Below are 24,559 nucleotides of genomic sequence, written 5' to 3'. Positions count from 1 at the left end.
ACGCATGGTAGTTTGCATCCCCACCTCACCAGCATTCAGCATATATTCAGTTCAACACCTGTCACGCCAAAGAAATTTAAAGTAAGTTTCAGCCGCAAATATTAACAGATCTAACTTCACTGATTCAGAGTAATGACCGCCACGCTGACTTCCATGATAGCGGAAGTTACCTTTCTTCCCACCCAAATTTAATATTCACATCTCATTTTTTTTAATATAAAGCTAAACAGTCAGTGCCGGGAAATTAAAACAAGTAGAGACAAAACTACTTCTAGGAACAACTTTGAGCCAACAGGTTTGGCACAGAATCACACCTCTTAAACACCTAGACCTGGGAGAAGTAAGCAATAATTAACTAAGAACCTGCCAGCTTGCAACAATCTTCCCTAACCAAGCCTGCAACCTCCTGGTTGCTCCCTGGGGTGCTCTGTGTTCTTATACATGGTGTGTTCTTACACACGGCCTTCTTTGCCAAGGCTTTTGCTAGCATGGGTGGGAGAAAAAGGGGAGAACCTGCTCTTTTCATCAAACGTAGCATGAAATCACACGCCCATCTTCCACAATAACACTGTTAAAGGAGTATTCCTTCCTCCTCCTCCTCCAATTTCAACTAAATGCATTTTGAGACTCCCACTAAAGTGGAAGTATTCTTTACTGTCAAAGCTACATAGAGACCTGGTATTGACTGTGACAACTGGAATAGACAATAGTTTCATGGAATGCTATAAAGTTCTCCAAGGGTCTGAATAATTTAAACACATTAAATATTTTGTATCCAAGGTACCAACTGTGATTTTAATCTACAGAACTCAGCTCAGACGCATCTGCATTCAGCAGTTTCCACTGAAGGAGAGTTGCCAAGTCCCAACCCTTTCAGAAGTTGCGGTCCTTCGTATCTGAAGAAGTTGAGATCAAGGTCAGTCTAAACCTGTGACTCAAAAACACCTTACCATGCTCTTCAGGGAAAGACAGTTTGAATTCAACACAGTTTACAGCCAGGGAAGGGAAAATAGTCTTAGATTTGGCCATCAGTAACCATCCATTTATGAAAGAATTAAACAAGATGCAAATCACATTAACTTGATCAAGTTCCTGTTGGATGTTCTTAGGGGAACTTCTCCGCCTGCAATCCAGCAGAGTTACTCCTTAGCATCCAAAGCAGAATTACTTGGACTTCTTGAAAATTGTTGAAGTCTAGCATAATATAGTGTCAAGCTCCTACAATGCTGACAAACAATTGATCACTTCAACCTAAACAAGACTTAACAGGCTGCGAAGTGTTTCAGGTAGCTGGAACAGCATGAAGCATTTTTTAACCAGTGATCAGGTTCTTGGACTAAGTGCTGACAATGCATGAATGAAGAACAGCAACAAGACTTAACAAACATGATTAGTATTATCCAACCGCTTTGTTATAAATATATTATATACATTCAAACATCACATTAAAATATTATTCCATTACACCAGAAGAGATTAAGGCTTTATATTATTTACAGAAACAAGCAAGCACCTTAAAAAAAAACAAAAAAACAAAAAAAACCAAAATACCAGTCATTGACATTTCCCTTCTAACATTACAAGTTTGATACCTTGAGCTCTTTAATACAGCTATTTGCAATGTGCCCAATGCTAGAACTATTTTAAACATTTATTGTCAGGGTAGGAAACACTTAATAGAAGACCCATCAGCGAGCACTCCACATGAACAAATGCGAGCATGTGTTGTACTGGGTGCCCTCCCTCTCCTCAGAGGCTTGTTAAGTTGAAGGCTTATGCAGAAACAGTTTGCTCAATTCCACGTAGATAGTAGAACAATTTTATTTTAAGGGAAGCTGAAGACACTTGAGGATTCGTGGCCCACTGGTGGAGTGGGATTCTCAAAGTCTGTTCCACATCACATCAATTAGATTTAACATAATAGCGAAGACAGAGCTCTAACTTTATCAATTACTAAGTGCATTGAACAGTGATGATTTTATAGGCTTCCATTACTCTGACACACTGTTTTCATGCAACGTATTTGGACTCAAACATGAAGTGACAAACTGTTGTCACCGTTCCCCCTATAGGTCATAGGCAACAAGCTATTTTTGAAGTGTTAAATGTTGATACAACACATGTTTACTATGCCACCATGTACCAATGGAGTGACTGTCCTGCCTTCTGGCTTGCCTGATAGCCTTATGAGATACAGTGATGAAGCATTTTCTAAGATGTAAGCAGACATGGCTAAACAAAAAGGTGCTCAGTAAGAGTAATCATCTTCATTTCAAGTATTGTTTTAAGAATTAGTTCTTTTCATTACAGTCTGTGTTAGCACTTTTTAGTTTGTGCTTTAGAGTCTGTTACTTCTTTGCAGGTCTTGAATTTGGCTGATGGCTTTATTTATTTTTTTTTAAAAAAACAACATTGGCAACAAGTTAAGGATTGCAGAAGGCTGGCAAAAGTTATTTAATTTTTTGAGCCCATTTCATATCATCTGCTCTTGGCTTCTCCCCAGTAACTCCTTGGATAATGTTCTCCAAACACCTCCAGAATCTTATCTTCTCTAATGGATAGTTCAGCCAACCTAAGTGATTGCAAAGGAAGAAAAGGATTAGTTTGTCATAGCACCCAAAGTTCAATACCTCACAATGTTTATTTCATAACATTCTTTTAATTAAACACAAGGTAAATGTAAGGGGAGTTCAGAAGTGGGCTACTCTATGGCCATTGCAAAGCTATCAGAAAACAGACCATCAAGCTGAATGATTTGTGCTAGAAGCAAGACATTTGTATTAGTAGCACCTTTGAGTATTGAAATTTAAGGAACCAAACAAAACCCCCAACACAACAATTTCAGCTATTTTCCCCCCAATTAGTTTCCCCATCAACAAAGCCAGCTCAGCTTTTCCCTGTGTTTCTCATTAGGGTGTACAGCAAGAAAGTAAATACACACAACACAGCTCTGAAATCTCAAATACATTATCAATGCCATAGTTTCTAGAAAAAAAGAACTAATAAAAAAATTTAAAAAAAGATTTCTGTTTGGGACCTAAACACCACTAAGGCTCAGCAAAGAAAGCAAAGTTTTTTCTTAAACAAAGCCTCATGTTTAGATAGTTCCAACATCAGTTTTCATTTCTAAGGCACTTAAATGTGACCTTGGGCAAAATTTAAGTTTTCATAACTGATTACTAACAAAGCCTCTGATGGGGAAATCTTGTTGTAGTACCATGCTGCCTTTAACAGCAGCTGACATAGGACACTTTCTGAATTAAAAGAGCAGCACCACTAGCAGCACGCTCCCAAAGCTGTACAACTCTGCTATCAGGGCGCTTCTGCTTCCCAGTAACCAGAAAGGCTGTAACAGGGTGATGTGGGACAGGCTTTTACCATTTTATGTAAAAACAGCAGTAAGTGCCATCACGCTCCGCATGCAACAGGAGTTTAATGCATCTTTCCTAGCCTACAGATTTAGGGTATTTTGAATGCTTTATAGAAACGTTGCACTGTACAGACTGTGAGGCTGGAACTCACACCGGCTTAATAGGCCTCACCCTGAATTCAGAAGAGCTTTATGCCTCAACTTTTAGGATACTTATTAGCACATTAACTTGGTTTTCTGATACTGTATTTTGATGCCAACCTAACTACGTGTAACTGATAGGAGAGTGCACAAAGAAGCAATTTCACAGGGTTTTATTGCATAGTAATTTTAGGCCTCTGTTTTATTAAATAGTTGTCCTGGTTTCGGTTGGGATAGATTTCATTTTCTTCCTAATAGCTGGTATAGTGTTATGTTTTGGATTTAGTATGAGAATAATGTTGATAACACATTGACGTTTTTAGTTGTTGTTAAATAATGTTTAGTCTAAAGTCAAGGATTTTTCAGCTTCTCATGCCCAGCCAGCAAGAAGGCTGGAGGGGCACAAGAACTTGGGAGGGGACACAGCCAGGGCAGCTGACCCAGACTGGCCAAAGGGGTATTCCATACCATGGGATGTCATGCCCAGCATATAAACTGGGGGGTACTTGGCCAGGGGGGATTGCTGCTCGGGAACTAACTGGGCATCAGTTGGTGAGTGGTGAGCAATTGCATTGTGCATCACTTGTTTTCTATATTCCAATTATTTTATTATTATTATATTTATTATTACCATTATTATTATTTTCTTCCTTTTTTTTCCTCCACTGGGGGAGCTTAGTTGCTGGCTGGGGTTAAACCACAACAATTGTAAAACTAGGAAAACCAAAAGAAATCAGCACTGGTAAATGTTATTTCCCTGCAGAAGTTTTCCTACAACCAGGAAGAGATGGATGTACACAGGGTTATATCAGTTATCCCACACTTGGAGAACTGTTCCATAAGCACATGTTACAGTTCACTCATGTACATTTCTGGAAAATGGAAGACAACACAACCAAAGGAGAGGCAGGAATGAAGAAGTTGTTACCACAATGGAAACTGTGAGCTAGCAGCAGCGGTTCGTGTTAGAGGACAGAACTAAAACGCAAGATAGCACAGGCAAGACTGGAACATGGGAAAGCTGCCGCAGAGCCAGCTCTGCCAGGTTTTAGTACCATCCCTACAGCAGTGACACAGCCAGAAGAAGGGAAACAACTGTTCTTGCTGGTGATGTCTTGGACTACGCGTATAGCTATTAGGGACAGAATACTAAAGGGAGAGAACGTTCGGGATATTCACTGCTGAAAAATACCACATTTCTAGAGAGCTAGATTGTTCCTAATCAGACACAACTACAGCTTCAACAACCTACTGAAACAGGCGCTGTTTTCAACCACCTTCAGCAGTTGGACATGACCTTCCCTAGCTCACTTGCGATCCGGCAGCTCCACTCAACTCACTGTATACTGGTGCCCTTTAGGAAATCAGCCCATGCAATTCTCATTAACACAGCCATCACCCCTCAAGGAATGGATGACTCCTTCCTGGTGTCTAAAAATGGCAGTCAGTCCGAAAGCTTTAACACTGGGAATGCCAGAAAGCTCCGTTATCTGATACCTTCCCTGGCAATGATACAGTGGCAGACATTTAGGTACACAGGTCAGCTCTGAAACCAAGTATATTCTTTGGACTTGGCTGTCTACTCTCAAGTCACTAGCAAGTGCATTACAATAACTAGTCCTATTTTATTCTGTAAAGGCCCCTTTTAAATAGTGTATTGATTGCGTATTTCTGTCTGCCTCCTCACTTCTACCCTAGAAGAAAGAGAATTAGGGCTGCAGAAACACTTTCCTCCACTGGAAAATCCAAGTATACAATCTATCATGCTGTGTTATGCCAGGCTAGTATGGTATCAACACTTAGAAAAAGCATGGAGTGAACAGAAGCACATGCTGGGTTGTTTGGTTGTTTTTTTAATGAGAAAAACCACAACTAGCCCAAGACTGCTAATAATGGTCAGCTTTAAACTTTCAGGACATAATAGGACTGAAAAAAAGCTCTTAGGGTGGCAAGAGTTTTGTCAAGTCACGTTTTGTCAAGTTACGCTTCTTAACTGTACCGTGTTTTTACATGACATTCTGGTTATCAGAACTAGATTTGTTTCTTGGCAGAGATTTCAAAACCGACATAAACTGTTGGTCAAAGCCAATGACAGAATGAAGAACCAGAGTGGTTTATTTCCAGCTGTTTCATTAATTTGATAACTTATTCAGGATTGCGCAACACTGGTGACTGAGTATACCCTGCCTGTACAGTGGGCATAAAATTGAATATAGACATAAGAGGAACCTAAAGCCAGTTTTCTGCAAGCCTGTTCACTCCTCTGCCCCAAATCAGAATGAATGAATGCTGAAAATCCAGAAGCCTTGCTTTAGAAATAAGCATTCAAGGTAAGTTGCACTTGCAGATGATAGGCTCTTTTGAAGGAACAGCACCTTTAAGACTTTAATGAACAAAATCCATTACTAGCATGAGATTACCAAGGTATCATGCGATCGGATCTCAGTACCACTGACTATCCTATCAGGCTGAAAGTTAGCTTTTAGCAAATCACAAATCTTCCCCCCACATTTTTTACGCAACAAAACCAACTACAGTTTTGCTAAGAGCTTGTGCGGCTAAGAGCACAGTTAACTTCACCATGTCATTTTCTAGGTCTTTAGAGGCTGTCACTAAATTACATCTTGGCAGGTGAATTGCACTAGACTACTGAAGAGAGCTTGCAGTATGAACCAGATGGCAGTACCAGTTGTAATGCAGAAGTACGTCTCGTGTGGAGACACATGATGGATCCTGTGATGCTTCCGTGGCAGGATAACATGCCAGTCCTGTAGAAATATGACCCAGCGTGGAAGACCAAAGTACGTGTGAGACCACTTGTGAATCTGGTTCGTCATGGTTATGAAGATGATAAGGGCAAAGACATAACACTCCCAAGGACATGTTTCATATAATGCCTCTGCAAAACAAGATATGTATCTTTAAATACCATTTATGAAAAGGTAAATCGCTACTAGGAAAATGAAGTCTTGCCTAGACAGAGCTGCCTGGTGATGGAGGAACTAACAAAGGCCTCAACGAAGCTGCTTTGGCAGAAGTGTCACAAGAGCCAGTGAGCCATAAGCAATTCCAGAATGTCACAGGACAGGCTGGTAAGTGCCAATGTCTGTCAACTTGCCATAAACAGGAAGTCAAACTCTGAGTTTACCATCTATAAAATTAAATTAGTCCTTTAATTCTTGCACTTCTAGTTTGCAAATAAAGTACTTTTACACAGAGATGAAGCATTTTTATACACTTTAGAACAATGAGTTTCCCTATATGCACACAATTTGATCCCTCTTACAAAAAGAGTATTTACTGTAACTTCTAATGCTTCTTTGCAAGACTCTTCAGCCACAGATTCTCTGCTGAGCTAGAGAATCTAGTTGTCCCACCTTCTAGTTGCCCCACCTTCAAGAAGAAAGTTTCCTTCCCTCCTCCCAGGAGCATCATGCTTCCAACAGCTATTACTTGTCATCTCACATTCATTGATTTCTCCTAGCTTCACACAGACAAATGTTCATCTAAATATCAACAAAAATGCTAAAGATGCAAAAGTCAGAAGTTAACAACTTACCTGGGGAAAAAGAAACAAATTTGTACGCCATGTTTGCCAATGGGACTAGTGTCATAAAGCAGTTGTCTCCATTGGTCTCTATAAAATCATGTCTGGTAATTGCTGTAGGGTCAATATGATGTTCTCTAAAGGGTCTGATGAAAGCCTGAAAAAAACCAAATTGATAAACACAACACCATGGCTCAATAATGATCTTGGAAAGAAAAATATAAAAAAAACCCCAAAACCTCGCATGCATTCAAATCTGATGACAGAGTTTAAGAGAGTTCCATCGTACAAAGCACATAAGCAGGATTCAAACTTTTGAGATGACAACATTTCAGATAATTCAATTTACACTGGCAAAGCAATTCAGTTCCCAGACTCAAATACAGTTTTTCACTGCTTTTCAGTTTTATTCTTCTTAATTTTCACTTAGGACCTTTAGTCTCTAGATCTCAAAAACAAAGCATCAGCATCTTAATTTCACAGACAAAATAAGCCTGTGAAATTCACAAATACCAGTCACTTGCTAAGCAGCATAAACCAAGAAAACACTAAAGAAAATTGAAAATTCAGCCTAACATTTTGTATAGGCTACAGATGACAGCATTAGCAGACTAAATGCAAGTTAAATGACTGGACAAATCAATGTAAGTCAAAAAGAATATACAAAAGTCTCCTCTAGGAGTAGATATCACATCTGAATACACAATCTCAGAGGAGACAGAACAAAGCTGATAGGACCGGGACAGTAAAACAAATGTACTTGTTTGCCTTAAACACATACATCATGCACAGTCTATGCAAAGGTGTCCTGTGCATAGGCTCCTGCAGTGCCTTTGTTTTTTTTTTTTTAAACTATGGTCCAGATACAGGGATTCAAAGACTACTAAGTCTACTGAAGGTGAACAAAAATAAGCCTAAAACCAACAATCTTAATTCTGCTGGTTTAGTTCATGTATTTCTGGATAATTACAAGGAATATCCCATATACTTTTTTTTTTTTTAAAGAGATCCTCCTAATAGAGCACTGTGAGGAGTAAGTAATGGTAGCCATGAAGAAGTTTATTTTAAAAAACAGATTATCGCTTATTATAGAAGTCAGTGCACCCTCCACTAAGCATCTGGGATTTGTAGCTGTATTGGGTTTGCGTAGCAAGGTTTTGGTAGCAGGGAGGCTACAGGGGCAGCTTCTGTGAGCAGCTGCTAGAAGCTTCCCCCATGTCTGATAGAGCCAAGGCCAGCTGGCTCCAAGACGGACCTGCCGCCAGCCAAGGCCGAGCCCATCGGCGACAGCGGTGGCGCCTCGAGGAGAACACATTTAAGAAGGGAAAAACAAAGCTGCTGCAGCACAGAAACCGCAGGCAGAGAGAGGAGTGAGAACATGTGAGAGAAACAACCCTGCAGACACCAAGGTCAGTGAAGAAGGAAGGGGAGGAGATGCTCCAGGCGCTGCAGCGGAGATTCCCCTGCAGCCCATGGGGAAGACCATGGCGAGGCAGGCTGTCCCCCTGCAGTCCATGGAGGTCCACAGGGGAGCAGATCTCCACCTGCAGCCCGGGGAGGACCCCACGCTGAAGTAGGGGGATGCCCAAAGGAGGCTGTGACCCCGTGGGAAGCCCGCGCTACAGCAGGCTCCTGGCAGGACCTGTGGCCCCATGGAGAGAGGAGCCCACGCTGGAGCAGGTTTTCTGGCAGGACTTGTGACCCCACGGGGGACCCACGCTGGAGCAGTCTGTGCCTGAAGGACTGCAGCCCGGGGAAGGGACCCACGCTGGAGCAGTTCATGAAGAACTGCAGCCTGTGGGAAGGACCCATGCCGGAGAGGTTCATGGAGGACTGCCTCCCATGGGAGGGACCCCACGCTGGAGCAGGGGAAGAGTGTGAGGAGTCCTGCCCCTGAGGAGGAAGGAGCAGCAGCAACTGATGGCAACCCCCATTCCCCATCCCCCTGTGCCACTGTGGGGGAGGAGGTAGAGAAAATCGGGAGTGGAGTTAAGCCTGGGGAGAAGGGAGGGTTGGGGGGAAGGTGTTTTAAGATTTGTTTGGTTTTATGTCTTATTACCCTACTCTGACTTGATTGATAATAAATTAAATTACTTTTCCCTAAGTCTAGTCTGTTTTGCCCATGGCCGTAATTTCTGAGTGATGTCCCTGTCCTTATCTCGACCCATGAGCCTTTCGTTGTATTTTCTCTCTCCTGTCCAGCTGAGGAGGGGAGTGACAGAGGGGCTTTGGTGGGCACCTGGTGTTCAGCCAGGGTCAACCCACCACAGTAGCCGCAGATGTATTGTACATCTCAAATCTAAATCTTCAGTCATCACCATTCTAATACTACTACATTTACAATAGGGGCCAGTAGCACAGAGAACTGCAAAGATTCCTTACTGAAGCATCTTCATGTTTTACAAAACAGCTTTTAGAGTTTAGCCACAGGAACAATTTGCCACATCTCTGTGTTTATTGGCCTTTTTGAAGATCTAGACTAGTCTAGCCAGGTTTCTATGCTTGTGGTATCACAGACCATTCCCACAGTACCTTGGGAAGGTTTGCAAACACTGCTATTGCAAAACTGTGTGCAAACCTTAAACAAGGTGAAAAAATGGAACAGTGTCACCTTGCACATGTCACCTAGGGCAAGTGTAAACATGGCACTTTACCAGCAATATACCGTGCCATTTAGCAGCAGAGGGTTCTGGAGGTGGGGGAGCTGGTTACAATGGCAAGACTGCAAGAAGGAGACAGCTTATATACACTGTCCAACACAGCTGGGAATACCAGAAGCATTTCAGAAAAGTATTTCTTAACTTTTTCTAGCTTAAGGATAAAAATCTCAAACCTTTCCAACTATGGGTAGCTCCACAGATCCCCAGGTATCTGCTCCCCAGTGAAATAATCCTGATAGAAAGTCAGCCGTAATAACTCCTGCAACTTGAATGAGGAGAGAGATAGTTAGATATACATAAGCATTTTTACTGATGTATTCACATTTTATACTCATTTTACAAGTTTACTTGTTTATCTACCTCTTAGATATTTACAGCCACATGAGATCTATCCAATCTGAATAAACATAAGGCCAGGCAACTAGGAAAAAGAGGTTAACAAGACACCATTTGGGCAGTTACAATCTTCACTAAATCTGTAGCAAGATTTTGTGTTTAACCCATCTTCTATAGAAGAGCTTGACAACTCTTCACAATTGCTGGTATGGAAAATACTAGTAAGTTAGAACTAAATCACTCAGATCTGCCTACCTTCTTCTTCAGTAGTGTTTAACAGATTACTTGGCTATAAAATAAACAGCTGCTAAAGCCATTCCAACAGATAATACTATCTGCAGACCCTTCCTCTTCTCCCTTGGTCCTTTATGTCTGTATACAAGCAGCACTGAACTCCAATGACTACAGATAAGCACTAATTAAGAAGCCACTCCTGGGTACAGCAATACTATTTACAAAATAAGATTGGAACATCAAACAACTTCCAAGACTGTGGCATCTGCAAAGCTATAGGCAAGGCCCCCAAAACCATGCTAACTATTCTCTGTAAGAGACACTGTACACTTGCAATATTTGCATACTAAGTTAGATACATCATTAAACAGAATTTGTTGCAACAAGTATAAAGATTTTTCTAGCTGCCAACCACAATAACTTTAAAACTGTTGTCAAGTAAAGGCGATTTTCAGTTCTCGCACATAACGTCCCATTTTTGCCTTCATGTTCTGGATAATCTATCTATCCAAGTTTCTGGCCAATCCTGACATTTAAAAGTAAGGACATAAGACATGTTATTTGATCAGAACAGCTCTATATTTTCCAGTTAGTCATAGATCTGTCAGATGGTGTTTAACAGACACCTATAACTCTTCACCTGCAGAAGTCGTCCGACTCCCAGGCTGCCAACCCCTTCAGTAATGAAGTCTCCAACACAGTCTGAGATACCCTCCTGCATGAGCTCTACTGCCAGGCTCTTCATGCTTTTGATGAAGAAAATTCAGAGAAGATTACCGAAGAAGTTCCCTTGGTTTTAATGGGGAGGCCAGGGGAATGTGGCACACAGCATTAGCAATGTGGCTATAGCAATGCAGCAAAGAGCGAGATACTGCCTTGGGAGCTCTACGCTTGAGGGATTTAAGACTGTCAGACCCTGCCCTTCAAAGAACAGAAACACCAGGAGGTACCAGTTCAAGCCTGCACATCTTGCTCGAAGCACGTTTCAAGAGGGATTAACCAGGTCTAGATGGAGTCTAGATTTGCTGAAGAATGAACCAGACTAAGAATCGGGATCCTTTTTCACCACAGTGCCATCCTTCCAGGTTAATAAAAATATCAGAAAGATCTTTCTGTTCCTTTTTTCTGAGATTGACCACCCAGTGAATATGTATACAAGCATACCTGGTGATTGTGGAGCCAGCATTCAGGCTCTGAAAGGGGAAAGCAGCACACACTTCTTACCTGCAGGTCTGGTTAAAAGAATTCTGTAGAAGCATGACCCAGATTTCAAAATAGCTACTGCGGACTGTGCAAATATGATATACCTGGGAATTGATAGCATCTGATCTCAGTGCAAATCCCTCAAAATCATATACAAAGTTCATGCCAATTAAAGCACTATAGACTGATCTTGCAGTCTATTGTTAAATGAGTCACAGCAACAGGAATACAAAGATTATGTGTTCAAAACGTATGTTTCAAAGCAGCTCAGTGAGCAATTCCCTACCCTCATTTGGTGCTCAGAGCATAAAGCACAGTCACTTACTATTGGCATGTCTGGCAGTTCTCAGAGAAGCCTCCGAGTCCATGGAAACCACAGAAGTAATCACAGGGCCAGATCAGAGTGGCTGCAACATGGCTCTTTAGTTTTCCCCAGATATTTACAAAAATCGGGTTGTTTACAGAAGTCACCCATTGTAACATAGTCTTTGCACCATAAACAGCAGGCAGTTGCAAAACTAGAGACAATGCAGAAAATTGATTTTTTTGCTCTGCCTGCCTCACCAACTCTTCTTCAGTTGTCTGTGAAGCTAGAATTCCTGGCTTTCTCCTCCGCTAGCCAGCATTTGTTTCTCTATGTGTCTGAAGACTTTCTTCAAGCACAGCTTCTCATTTATAGTATTGAGGCTTTTTGTGATGCGCAGGTACCCCTCTGCCTGGTAAGCTGTTAGGCAAGACAATTCCAACTCGCTTGTAACCCAACCCAAAAGTTAAAATTGTTAGTATACTGGTTCACCTTGCTTTGACTCCAAGGCATCTTGTTACTCCTCCCTTTCTCACAGAAGCTCAAAAGCAATCCGAGATATGCCAGGAAATAAAACAAGAAATGAGCATCTTTCCCCATAAATCACACAACTTTTATTTACCCTGGCCATGATCTGGACTTTGCCCGATTTTCCTACTCCAGTCAGGATACTTAAGTCAGCTGCCTTGACAGTCCAGTTTAATGAAGTTCTTGTAACATTAGCAGGATTGCTAAAGAGCAGGTAATTTTTAGAACATGAAAAAGGACAAGGTTGTTTTCTTACTATTGATCAAATGCTTTTCATCTTCAGGGCACAGCAGTTACCTACAGTGCATGCAGCACAGCGTATTTCAGATATAGCCCTCCTTGTGGTTACCTTTTGCTTAGCTGATCCCTCACCTCTGCAGTCCTTCCCCTTGCCTTTTGTTTTCAAAAAGGGAGAAGAAATAAAATCAGGATTAGTGTGGCACCGTTCCTACGCCAAAAGGCTTTCTTTTCATATTATAAATCATTCCCCACTGCTGAATCCACCGTCTAGTTGGCCTAAACTCTTAAATACAGCAGGACACACTTCATCCTTTATGTATCGCCTTATGATACTGAAGACAGCTTATTTTTTAAGCAGTAAATTCTGCACATTTGTTTTTGTTTCAGACCACACATGTAAGCTACAGTGAGACAGGGTGGAGCACAATAGCTTTTTAGATCTGCACCTAGCAGCTGAAAGAGCAAACAGCCTTGATTCAGGGGGAAGATAGCCAAACAACACTTCGCTTTACAACAACTAAAATACCATTCTTGCTGAGGTAATCACCCTATTAACCCACATCGCCTCCAGCACTCTGCATTATCAGAGCTTGAAATAACAGCGGGAAGAACAACAAAAATAGAGGCAAAATACTGACAGTTCAATAGATATTTTGCATGTTACTTTGATGTCTGCTGGTAGAAAGCTAAGAGGAAAGAATGAAGGGTGCCTGAAGCAGTGCATTATACTAAGGCAATCTGAAAAAAACCTAACTACCAGAAACCGTATTTCAGCTGTATTGCAGAAGGGCTGGCTCACTCTTCAGTTGCGTACGAGGAGTTGTAATAAAAGAGCAAAAACTGTACCAAAGGTTAGACATGACTAGCATCATAACACTTAGTTTGCAACCTGTCTCCAGACTCAGAAGGCACATCAGACAGCAGTGAATTGAACTCGATATTCTCATATACCTAGCTAGCACTGCCTTTAGTTAAAATGGGAAAACCAAGGCACAGGTGTTCAGCTACTTCTCTAAGGTGGTGTAAGATCTTGATGCTCCTTCATCAGGGTTGGGAGGGTGAGACAAGATTGACAGCCCTGAACATGAATCAAGAGTTAATCATAAAGTCAGAAATAGCAGGATATCCACAGTATAGCTATATATGAACTGCAGACGGTAGATTCACACACATTAGAAGCAACATCAATAAAGCATTAGAGAAATACTGCTCTGAACACATTAGTGTCACTCCAGCCTGCCGAGTGGTGGGATCAGCCCGTCTATGGCTTAAGTCTGAAGAGGAGGCGAGTACTTAAAAAACACAGGCGGAAGGGAAGAAGGCGATGCAGTTGAGGAAGCTGTAGAACTTGCTCAGAACACCAGCATTTCTTTGTGTTGGAAGTAGACTGCTGAATCAGGAGAAAAGGCCTAGCATAGAGGGGGACCAAAGGTGTACGAACGAACTTCAACCGCTAGCAGATGTTTTCAAGTAAGCGAACACATGACTGACATCCACATTTGCTAGCATGGCTGTTCTTTTCCAGCCGCGCCGTACTTGTGATCCTTTGCGTGGGCAGGCCTACAGGCACAGCAGCACCCTCGGGACACGGCCGAGGAAGCAAGTGCCGCTTGCCTGAGTCAGGGGACGTGTCCCAGCACGACCGCTGGCACCCAGACAGCCAAGTCACCTGCCGGGCGGTGGGTCGCAGGGCTTGAGGCTCAACCGGCCCAAACATATAACCAACACAAGGTGGCTTTGCTCCCGCTTGTGCTCTGTTCAGAAACCAGGTAATACGTAGGGGTTTGTGTCACAGAAAAGCCTCCTCTTCCTTGCTGAAGTACCAAACTGAGAGATGACAACTTGCAACCTTCACGAAGGGCTGGCTTCCCTTGTGAGCGACTCACACGTCGCTTCCCGCGACCCGGCTGCTCCCAGGCTCGAGCGGAAGGAAGGCAAATCAGAGCGGGATATTTGAGGTACAAGGTGTTCAAGACAGAAAACTATTTTGCATGTTTCCAGTAAGTTGTACTTCACTGAAATTTTACAGACCCAAGCGTAAGCCTGTCTTTGCATAGATAGAGTTCTCAAATTATAACCCAGAAGCCTTACAGTAGAGTATATAGAGTTTCATATTTACTGTAAAAATTCAGTTAGAGTCTCTGGAGGAAAAAAAGAAAAACAAACCAGCACAAGATGTTATTAAATAACGTAATGCTATTGTGCAACATCGTTGAGAAGTACAGCCACTTTTAATCAGTGACTGTATGAACTAGTTCGAGCACTAAAGACTCAGAGGAGCGGCTAATTCCACAACAGGAAAATTGGTTTCTAAAAAATCAATATGCTAAAGTGACAGTGGTTTGTTACTTATATGCTTATAAAAATAAAATAAAAATAAAATGCCTTAGTCATCTGCATTCCACATTTAGCAGCTTTCAGTACAGAGAAGGCAGGGGTTTGGTACTGTGGCAAGTTTGGAGGCTACGAAAATAATCCCTGAACATTTCAACAAGTATAAAAAGTGTAGCAGCTTAAAAGCAAAAAAGAAGAGTTAATAATTTTGGCTATTTAAAGCTGAGAAACATCCAGTCAGAACTGAACCTAACAGTGCAAGTGAGCAGAGAACACAGCTGAACTATGAAATAAAAGGTGGTCCTGGATATTTTATGTATTATTATATATAGTAGTTATATTACATTATAACTGGGTTTTCAAATAAGCTATGTCTATAATACATGCACTCCAGAGATGGGAAAAGTCTATCTTAAGTCACACAAGCTTATTTGGCAAGATACAGCAGACATCTCTTCTCCTTCCCCTGTATGCTCCAGTTACTCCCCGCCATGGGAAAGCCCTATAACCCACTGCCTCCCAGCAACACCACCTGAGAACGGGCCACATCTCTCACCTCACCTCTAACTGTGACAGACCTGAACGCCAGCCTCAGGGCAGAAGCCACGCAGCTTGTGACACTGCCAGAAGCTACCAGTAAAAGGAGATCCCCAGGGAATCAGGGTATCGTCTCCCCTGAACAGCAGCAGATCCTAAAGCAAATATTCATCTACCAAAAAGCATGACTTGGCTAAGAATCGCTACCTGATAAACTTAATGATAGGAAGTGTCAAATTTTATTTTCATGTCTTTAGTCTTAGTCTATTAGCACAAAGTAAGCTATTCCTACTATTTCTCCAGCTGATGGGAGTGCTTGCGAAGCACCTGGCACATTTAAATGACAAAATCCTGACAAATTTACCTAGGCCCCAGGTTCTTAAACAAAAAGTACCATTGTGTGTACTTCTTCCCGAAAATGCATTACTAGAAAAAGCAATTAAGCCACCCCAGAAGAAAGTGCTTAAAAGAACGGAGAACAATGGGTACTAAATGATAACAAAGAGCAAATTTTTCCTCACTAAAAAAAAATAAAAATACTTTCATTAGTATGACTAATCAAACTAATCCTCTGGTTTCATCCATTTAAAGTGCTCCCAGGAATGAAGCAGGGTGAGCTCAGCTCTCGGGAGCACGGGGCAGTTTCGTGCATGCAGGGTGGCACCCAGAGGAGGCCTAATACCTGAACACTTGCCTGGCGGGGGACATAAGCAGTCGTAATGCCGGTTTTGTTCAAGGCCGGCACTCTCTCACCGAAGCGGATCGCTCTCGCGCCACTTGCTGTAACCCGCTCCATCAGGGCAACACTCCAACACGTGTTTGTGTTTTGAAGTGCACGAGGCGCTATTCTGAGCGAATCAGGGCCACTGAGACCCACAGTTCTTAAATCCTGGAGCCAAAGTCCCCTGCAACTTTAAGAGAGCCCCTGACAACTCAGCAAGCACACAGAGCTTTCTTTGTCCCAGACCCCGCTGCTGACATAAAGAGCAATAGCACGTCCACTGCCCACACCAGCGGCAAAGCACAGACGGGGCCGGACCACCAGCTTCCCTCCGCTACCAGGGTCGGCGGTCTCAGGCAGGGAGAAGGGCTCATCTCCACCCCATCAGGGGACAGCCTTCACCCACCCTGCCCGAGAACAGCTGCTGGCGCGCTCGAGAAGTTCGTCCCCTAATCCACGTTACATGAAGAACAGGCGACTGGTGCCAACACCACCTGCCCGAGTGCAAACCAGCAACTGCACTCCGTAATTCCGCTTTCAAGGCCAACAGCCTCCAGCATCCTTTGGTGCCAGAAAGACCCGAGCTCCTAAGTTAACACACACACCTACTACAAAATGGATCAACAGAAGACAATATAATACAAATTGTGTCAGTGCAATGCAATTTTATTTGTGCAATACAAAGTGTAACAAAATGTAGAATCAAAGCTTGGCCTATTTAATCACAGCTTGCGGAGTCTCCATCTTTAAGAGATGATACAGTTTAGGATGGACAACACAGTTACCTACAGCTGTGAAGTAACTGATAGTTACTTCAGGGGGGGTAAGACAGCAGGCAACAAAGATTTGGCTTATTTGGACCAACAATGAAGTAAAGGATAATTTTGCTTTGTTAACTGAGGTTTCCCTGGTGTAATTTTGAGGACCTTTTAGATCAAAATTTCAAGTGGAAATTCATTTTAATGTACAAAGTGAATCCAAAGCGAAGTGACATCGTCACAGTTCTGTCTCTTGCTGTAGGGCATCAGGACTTTGAAGCGGCTGATCCACATGCACAGCAGTCCATTTCATAAAGCATTGATGGTCTCTAGAGTGCTTTTACTCCAAGGTGTGCCAGAGCTTTCATATGTATTACACACTCATCATTGGCCCTGCAAAGCAGCTAACCAAGTGCAGCTCTGCAGAGCTACTCAAGCTTGAAACAAAAAGGTTTTGGGCCTTGATCAGAACAAGTTTCTGTTTTGAAAGTGAACTAAGCGATTTCTTTCTGCATGCTCTCTCTGGCTAACCCACAACATCTGCAATAACGAAACGTGTACCTCAAACAGGTTTAAAAAATTAGCTTCCCATCTCTCAAGTCAGCAATGATTAATTTTATCTTGTGTTGTGTCACGAGATGTTTCTAAAGATATCTGCCTTACGTGGGGCAGTTCTTACGAATATGAAGAGGTTACAACACAAACTTAACTGATTTTTTTTTTTTAGGCCACAATAAACCGTATCTATTAAGAACAAACGTGGCTGCAGATAAAAGTCAAATGTCAGAAACAAGTCAACCAGTTTGGAAAAAAGGCTTTAAAACCCTATACAAAGATATGAGGGAGGCAAAAATGAAAACCAGAATCCATGGTGTAACTTGCCAAACTTTTTATCTAGATGCTATTAATATACCACCTATATATACACACAACTCATGTATATTGAATAATAAGCTGAACACCACAAACTCACCTGAAGGTATAAGAGCTTTCAAGCCTAATCCTACATGTTTTGGTGAGGCTTTTCTGCTTATCACACAAGTAATACTTATGCCAGCCTTGTCCCCAGCACTACCGAGCTTCTATTACAGTGGCAGAGGCCGCTCTAGTTCTGCAGTACTGCTAGGGTGGTGTCCCACTGCAGCAGAACAGTTCAGCTGCAGCTGAAAAAAATGCAGGTATTAAACCTCCATCACACCCAGCCTTCCAAACCAAGGCTGCCCTGGAGTTAACCATGTGCATGCAAATAAAATACTAAATTCAAATCTGCATAATTGCTAGCTTGCACGAAGAGGAAAATTTTCATAGCACCTCAGCAGCAGAAGATACTCAGAATAGGGCATGACTGGATTTAACACAGAAACAACAAAATATATCCATCCTCTGCCCTCTCTCTCTCTCTTTTTTTTTTTTTTGATAGTGAGGAGGAGAAAGGAATTGCCTCATCTCTGCTAAACTAGCCTGGAAGACGAGAGACTAGCATGCCTTTTCCTTTCCAGCAAGATCATCTTTAGTCAGCAGAAAACCACCCAGTTCAAAAGGTATTCTAAAACAACGCCATAAAGTTCTCTCCTCACTCCACAGCATGAGTACCCGTAGGTGATTCAGCACAGCAAATGACAGCATGCCACACGAGTTCATTTCTTAGCAGACTGCCTGCTCACATCACATAAGGAAGTGAGTGCTTTCAGACTGCCAGCAAGAGGAGGATCAGATCTTTTTTGTCCCAAGAATTTCTAGGTTAAGGTATTTACAATATTACCCATGTTACAATTACATGTGCCTTTAAAGGCATGCAAAAAGAAGATATAACACTGCCTTTAGTTATAGATATAGGGTTTAAGTTAGGTGAAATGATGCAGAAGATTCAAACTACTCCCTATTTCTTAAAAGAAAATACATATTTACATAAGAGTACACAGGGGTCCCAACAATGCATCTTAACAGGTCTGTGCAGCAGATCAGATCCAGCCCATGGGATCACTGATCACCTTCAGATTTCCAAAGAGCTGATGTGAACTTGATCAACAGCTATGTATTTAATTAGCAGAATGTTTATTTTGTGATCTCAACTCAAAGGTCAATATTCCAATCTAAGCTTCAGGAAAGCTCTCCATAGGAACACATCTGACAATGTCTGTGACTCAATATTCCCTTTCTTACCCGTTGTACTGCATGCTGTATTTATGAATCAGGACATTTATGGAGATGAGTTTCACAGAACTTAACAAAACCTAATCATCACTGGGAATTATAGACATCATTCACACTTTACCTGGAGAAATAATGTATCGAAGGAAGACAGCAAAACAAGACAGCATGCAGCATTTATTATTTTATTGCACTTATTTTTGTACATATTATCAGTTATTTCCACACTACTTTATTTACACAGAATCCGGATTCTGCTACTTTAATCATTCACTACAACTTAAATAATATTATCAGTGAATTGGCTGCTTTATCAGTTAAACTGGTAACCAGGATATCAGAGGACTCAAGCTTTTATCAATATTAACTTTGAGATGAAAGCCAGCTGCAAGCAGATTGCCCTACAGGTTAACCATCATTACTGATTCTCTTGTCTATATCTGTCCTCATCATAATGGAGCAGTTCTCATGCCATGTTCTCCTCCATTCCTCCCAACACCTCCACCTCATCAGCTGAGAGTAGGCATGACTAAATTAGCCCAATTGAGCTGGTATGATTCATAGTGGGAGGACACTGCTTCTCCCTTAGCCCCAATACAAAGCCAGTAACCTTTAAACAGCCATCAGGAATTGCCACTTCTCAGCTTTGGCAAAAATTCATAGTATCTATCATACATCACTGTTTGAATTTGCTGTTGTGCTTTTGCTTCTTTTTTTTTTTTAAATCATTAGCAATTTACAACAGTGATTATGAACAAGTACCATTCTCTTCTAAAACATACAAGACTTCACACAGTTTATAGAAAAGTTACTTTTATTATAAAGCATGGAAGCTCAACACCTGTAGGTAGCTTATACAGTGTCCTAATGAATGACACCATTTGTTCTCCTTTCAGTTAAAAAGGCAATTCATATAAAAATACATAAATATTTATACACACCCAACACAAGTTAATATTGCATTCAATATGCATTGCAAGTACAGCAGACAACTGGTGAAACGCTGAGTTACTATTCTCCTCCCTCTCTCATCCCATATTGGAAGTTTACCAAAAAGTTATGAAAGGTATGCCTTGCAGATCTGACTCTTCCGATTTCTAAATTTAATCCTCTTTCCTTTTCTGACGTCCCCTCCCACACATACATACACGACCATACAGCTACCAGTAACATTTGCTGCCCAGATAATGCCAACAGACTGAATCAGCCACAGATGACCACCTGCTTCAGCTCAGCCTGCTCCACTGCCCTCTCTTCTGCCTGTTCTCAAGAAAGTTTCTGTGCAACAGCATTTCAATACTATTCTAATAACACAAGACTCAGGTAAACACTGACATGTTTTGCTCTGAGTGTTAAGCAACATTCAAGTTGTACACAGGTTTAGGCTTTGAATGATGTAAAGAATGCTGCGGAGTCCCTTTTCACCCCCAGCTTATTCTGAGGCAAGTTTTCCCTTCAGCTAATTCCATGCAATTCCTGATTCTATCAGTAAAGCTGCACAGCATCAAACTAGAATCCTTTACTAGTTCTTCCTCTCCTTCACCGAAAAGGTGAAATCACCAACTCACACTGCATCTAGACCAGCTAGCTCTGTACTGCCAAGATCCAGCCAACTTAAATACCTCTACACAACTAAAGCAAATATATGAGACTGAGTTTGCTTGCCTATGCTTCCAATCAAACAAAATCCTAAGAGACCAAGAGTCACTTTTATTACCACAAGAAAAAGCTGCAACTTTTCTTATATTGCTGGAAAAAACATCATCATTCAGGATAAAGGCCAAACTTTACATCCTGACATGAAAGCATAATACTCTAAAATACTTGGGTTTAGTTACCAGTCCCAAGAAATCAAGCCAGTTTGATGCCTGAAACACCTTTTATAAGATTTCTCTTGGGCTTTTGCTTTCTGAAAAGTCCTTGTAAACATTTTTGTTGATCAATGTATTTTGTTTCCAACTCTGACAGTCCTGACAGCTATTTTCCTTCTCAATAGTCCTTACACTTGCAACAACTACGTAAGAACACCAAACGTAAGTAGCTACTTTACAAACTTCACCTTTGAGATACTGCAAAGCCACTGAAATGAAAGACAGAAAGCAGTAACAATTTTTGCAGGTGGTCTCAGTTTCGGAGGCACTACAATTGCACACACACGCACAAACGACCCTCTCCCTTTCCAATAATAAGTCAAGCCTAAAAGATCACACATTTATTTCCACCATTACAACAGTCTTGCCTTGTTCACAGCAGTGAACAGTTCCTACTTACATATCCCAACAATAACAGAGGGTGTGTGTTCCAGTCGCAAGTAGAAGAGAAGATTGTAAAAATTGAAACAGATAAGAGAGAAGCATAAGATGACAGAGATCCATTCTTGTAGTCTCTTTCCTGTTGGAAAAAAAAGGAAAAAAACATGTTTTACTTTTATCTGAGGGGACATTTTAAAGTCTGAAATAATACAGACAGACTATTCTACTGCCTGGATGACTCACTCCGTTTGTCTGACAGGGAACTGAAACAGAAACTTATTTATCCATGGGAGCTGTACGTATTTTGTTAAATGACATTCCTCTTCCCCAAGCCACTACTAACCTCTTCCCTCTGCCCTTGCCCAAGTAACAGGGACAAATTAGACATCATCTCATTGTCCTAGTTTCCTTTCCCCTGTGGTTGCTGGCATAATGTTCCTCTGCATCACATCTTTTTTCATATTTGCATTTCATTCAATATTCAGTGTTGCTGGTATGGCTGAATCTGGGAGCCAATTTCTGGTCTCAGATGCCCTGCAGTTAAATCACCTTATGATCTGTAACATTTAAAATCTCAGAGCTTGTAAATAAAGCTGTTGTACTAACAGGAAAAAGCATCATCCTGTATTTGGTGGCCCTAGAACTGCCTTCCTAACATCGCAAGTATACTTCTTAAGCTTGCTTACTTAACCCCTGCTCTTGTCTTTGCCTTCCTGCTCCCAGGAAGAAGGCTGCGACCTCTCAGCCATTCTGAGATGGCAAGAGACAGAATAAGCAAAGAGAAAGAACTGGCACAAATTCTCTCTTGCTGTACTTTGCTGTACCTTGCTGTACTACTTCGTGCCTCTACAAAAACCTCATTTATTGCCTATAAAAAGAGAACAGACACATCAGAGTATGGTAACGCTTTGAATATTCAGATCAGCAGCAGAAAGCTTCTGCCTGTCAAGCACTGCTAGATCCTCACAAGGCACTGATGCTGAGAGCAAGGGAACGTTCAGTGCAAGACCCGTACGGATTAAGGCATCAGAAACAGACCTTTAATGCCTAAATCCAGGAAGGAGATCTGAGCTGCCACCTTGGCCCAGAAGGGCCCTGGCTGTAGTTAGCTCTTAACACGCTCAGCAGCAGACAGGTCAGTCTTCACCTATTTTAGGGGGCCAGTCAGCACAGCTGTCTCTTGCCCAGGGCTTCCCAGAGCAGTTAACCCTGCAGTCCATCCCCCACTCCCTCCTGCAGCCTTATACACTTTGCACCACTCGAGTTTGAGGCAAAGCAACATGCAGGGGAACAATCAGGAAGGACTACACGCGAGGTGCACATCCTCCCACAGGAGCAGAGGCATACTCACATGTCTGGCATGTGTTCAAGACAGGACCTTTCTTCCTACTACTCCTCTGTGTTGACCTACTGCCTGATCAAATTTCTCCTCCTAAATGCTAAATCAAGTCCTCCTTCTCAACTATACCATGCAATGAAAAGGAAACTAGGAACATCAAAGGAGGATCAGTATTATCCCCAATGTGCCTACAATGCAATATTTTAAAGAAGTGTGAACAAAGACTTTTACAGTTCAGAGTTTTGTTCTAGAAACACCATGAGTATATAAATTAACATCCTCCGCGGTAGCAGAGGAGAGAATTGTAAAATTAAATTAAGACACAAGAACAAGCATATTTCAAGACAGCATCAGGTCACAATGTGGGAGATTCTATAAAGAGATCCCTGGAGTAACGAAAGTAAGAGTTAATTAATTAACACTCACTTCCTGCATGAGAAACCCACAGCCTGATTGGAGGACCTAAGTGGGCAGGTCCTCACAGAACAATTAGCTGACTGCAGGAAACACTAGGCTCCTTACTAGCAAGTCCCACGAGTTCAGTTTATGCAAACACCACTGTACTCTGAACATAGGGATGCCAAGACGACTGGCTGGAGATATCTGAGTCGAGAAATGCAGAGGCTGGGAAGGTCAATCAGTCAAAGGAGCAGAGTCAGCACCAATAACTTGGGTTTAAAGAGCACTCCACTTTAAAAGTACGTCCCACATGAAGGACTAAGGCACCAAAGCCACAAAGTACATGCTTCAAGAGAGTCATATTGACTCTGCACAATTACGTGTGACCCCACTCATGAGAATTCAGTATTTCCACATCACGTGCTTCCACCGTAACACATACTCTGACAATGTTTATGTAAGTTATTTATGTAATGCCACAAAAAAATTGCACATCTATTATCACAGCTCACTATCACTATGTGTATACTACTTCACAGACTTCCCTGAAAGTTCCATCTACAGCTAAAGGTAAGGGTGGCAAATTGTTTGGGGAGGAAAATCTTCTCCTTATGAGCCAGAGCACAATGCAATAGTACGGTTAGTGACTGCTCTTCTGTAAAGCACAAGAATCAGTCACAGCCTGGATCAGAACTGCATATCTAGATCAGCTGAAAGACGTCACACACCACCTTCTCTCAAGGCAAGGAAGTGATGACCAATACAAGCTGAAATGGGCAGACTTGCCCTGAACAGTCTAGAAAACTGAAACCAACTAATGCCTTTGATCTCCTATCATTACTTGGCTCTGTGCAAATAAGAACACCTGCTTTTCCAGTAATTGCCTTGAATATGCAAGCTAAGCTGTTCAGCTGACCTGCTGGACACTGCGAGATGCTGAAAATGTGTCTTCCCTTTCCTAATCCTTCACCTGTGAAGGAATTCAATGGCAAGGCTACCTAGCATTGCTCACACTGTGAGCCAAAAAACAAGTGACGCATTTTATCGTAAGGAGCTTCCAGTTATTTCCATAGCATAACCGAATAGCTGCTGTCACTTCGTTGAGCTCTGACAAAGAGCAAGCTTCAGGAAGACAAGACCAAAACAAAGATTCAAACACCCCTCCGCCCCTTCCCGAGGCGCCAGGACTGGGCACCTCAGAGCAGCTCACCGGGTAAGTGTTCCGAAGCGAAAGCTTGTCGCTACCTTGCTCAGCAACCAAACCTGTGCGCCTGCTTTTGGACGGAAAGGTTAACTTTCTGCCCGTACGTTTTTAAAGGGGAAAGCATTCCTTCCGGGCCGTTTCTACTTTGACGACCTCCACGCCGGCAGCGCGGCCCGTCTCTTAGACCCGCTTTAAGGACCCACGCTCCCCAGCTCTGCCCAGGCCGAGAGGAGGGCGGGCGGGCGACACACCGACGCCGGGCCGCCAGCGTGCGGCATCCCACCGCCGACAGCCCCGGGCC

The 24,559-nt window shown here is 42.2% G+C and overlaps 1 protein-coding gene and 1 long non-coding RNA gene across 2 annotated transcripts in view; both read right to left on the bottom strand.

Annotated features, from left to right (window-relative positions):
- Nucleotides 1–2,360: 2,360 nt before the first annotated feature.
- On the bottom strand, nt 2,361–21,453 carry LOC104833211 (transmembrane protein 189-like; the record flags this gene model as incomplete). Its single annotated transcript, XM_010569787.1, has 5 exons — nt 2,361–2,572; nt 6,198–6,410; nt 7,071–7,215; nt 9,892–9,983; nt 21,336–21,453. Coding segments are annotated over 5 exons (690 nt in total), but the record flags the coding sequence as incomplete, so codon positions are not given.
- Nucleotides 21,454–21,482: 29 nt separating this feature from the next.
- The window catches only part of LOC104833101, a 20,992-nt gene continuing 17,915 nt past the window's right edge, over nt 21,483–24,559 (bottom strand). Inside the window, exon 3 of the long non-coding RNA XR_774492.1 lies at nt 21,483–21,495. This is a non-coding gene — a long non-coding RNA (uncharacterized LOC104833101). The remainder of the gene's footprint in view (nt 21,496–24,559) is intronic.

This window comes from Haliaeetus leucocephalus, unplaced genomic scaffold (assembly GCF_000737465.1).
Source record: "Haliaeetus leucocephalus isolate CR32 unplaced genomic scaffold, Haliaeetus_leucocephalus-4.0 Scaffold273, whole genome shotgun sequence".
Lineage (NCBI taxonomy): Eukaryota > Metazoa > Chordata > Aves > Accipitriformes > Accipitridae > Haliaeetus > Haliaeetus leucocephalus.
The sequence above is the reverse complement of the archived record's forward strand: the minus strand, read 5'-3'. Positions and strand labels throughout refer to the sequence as shown.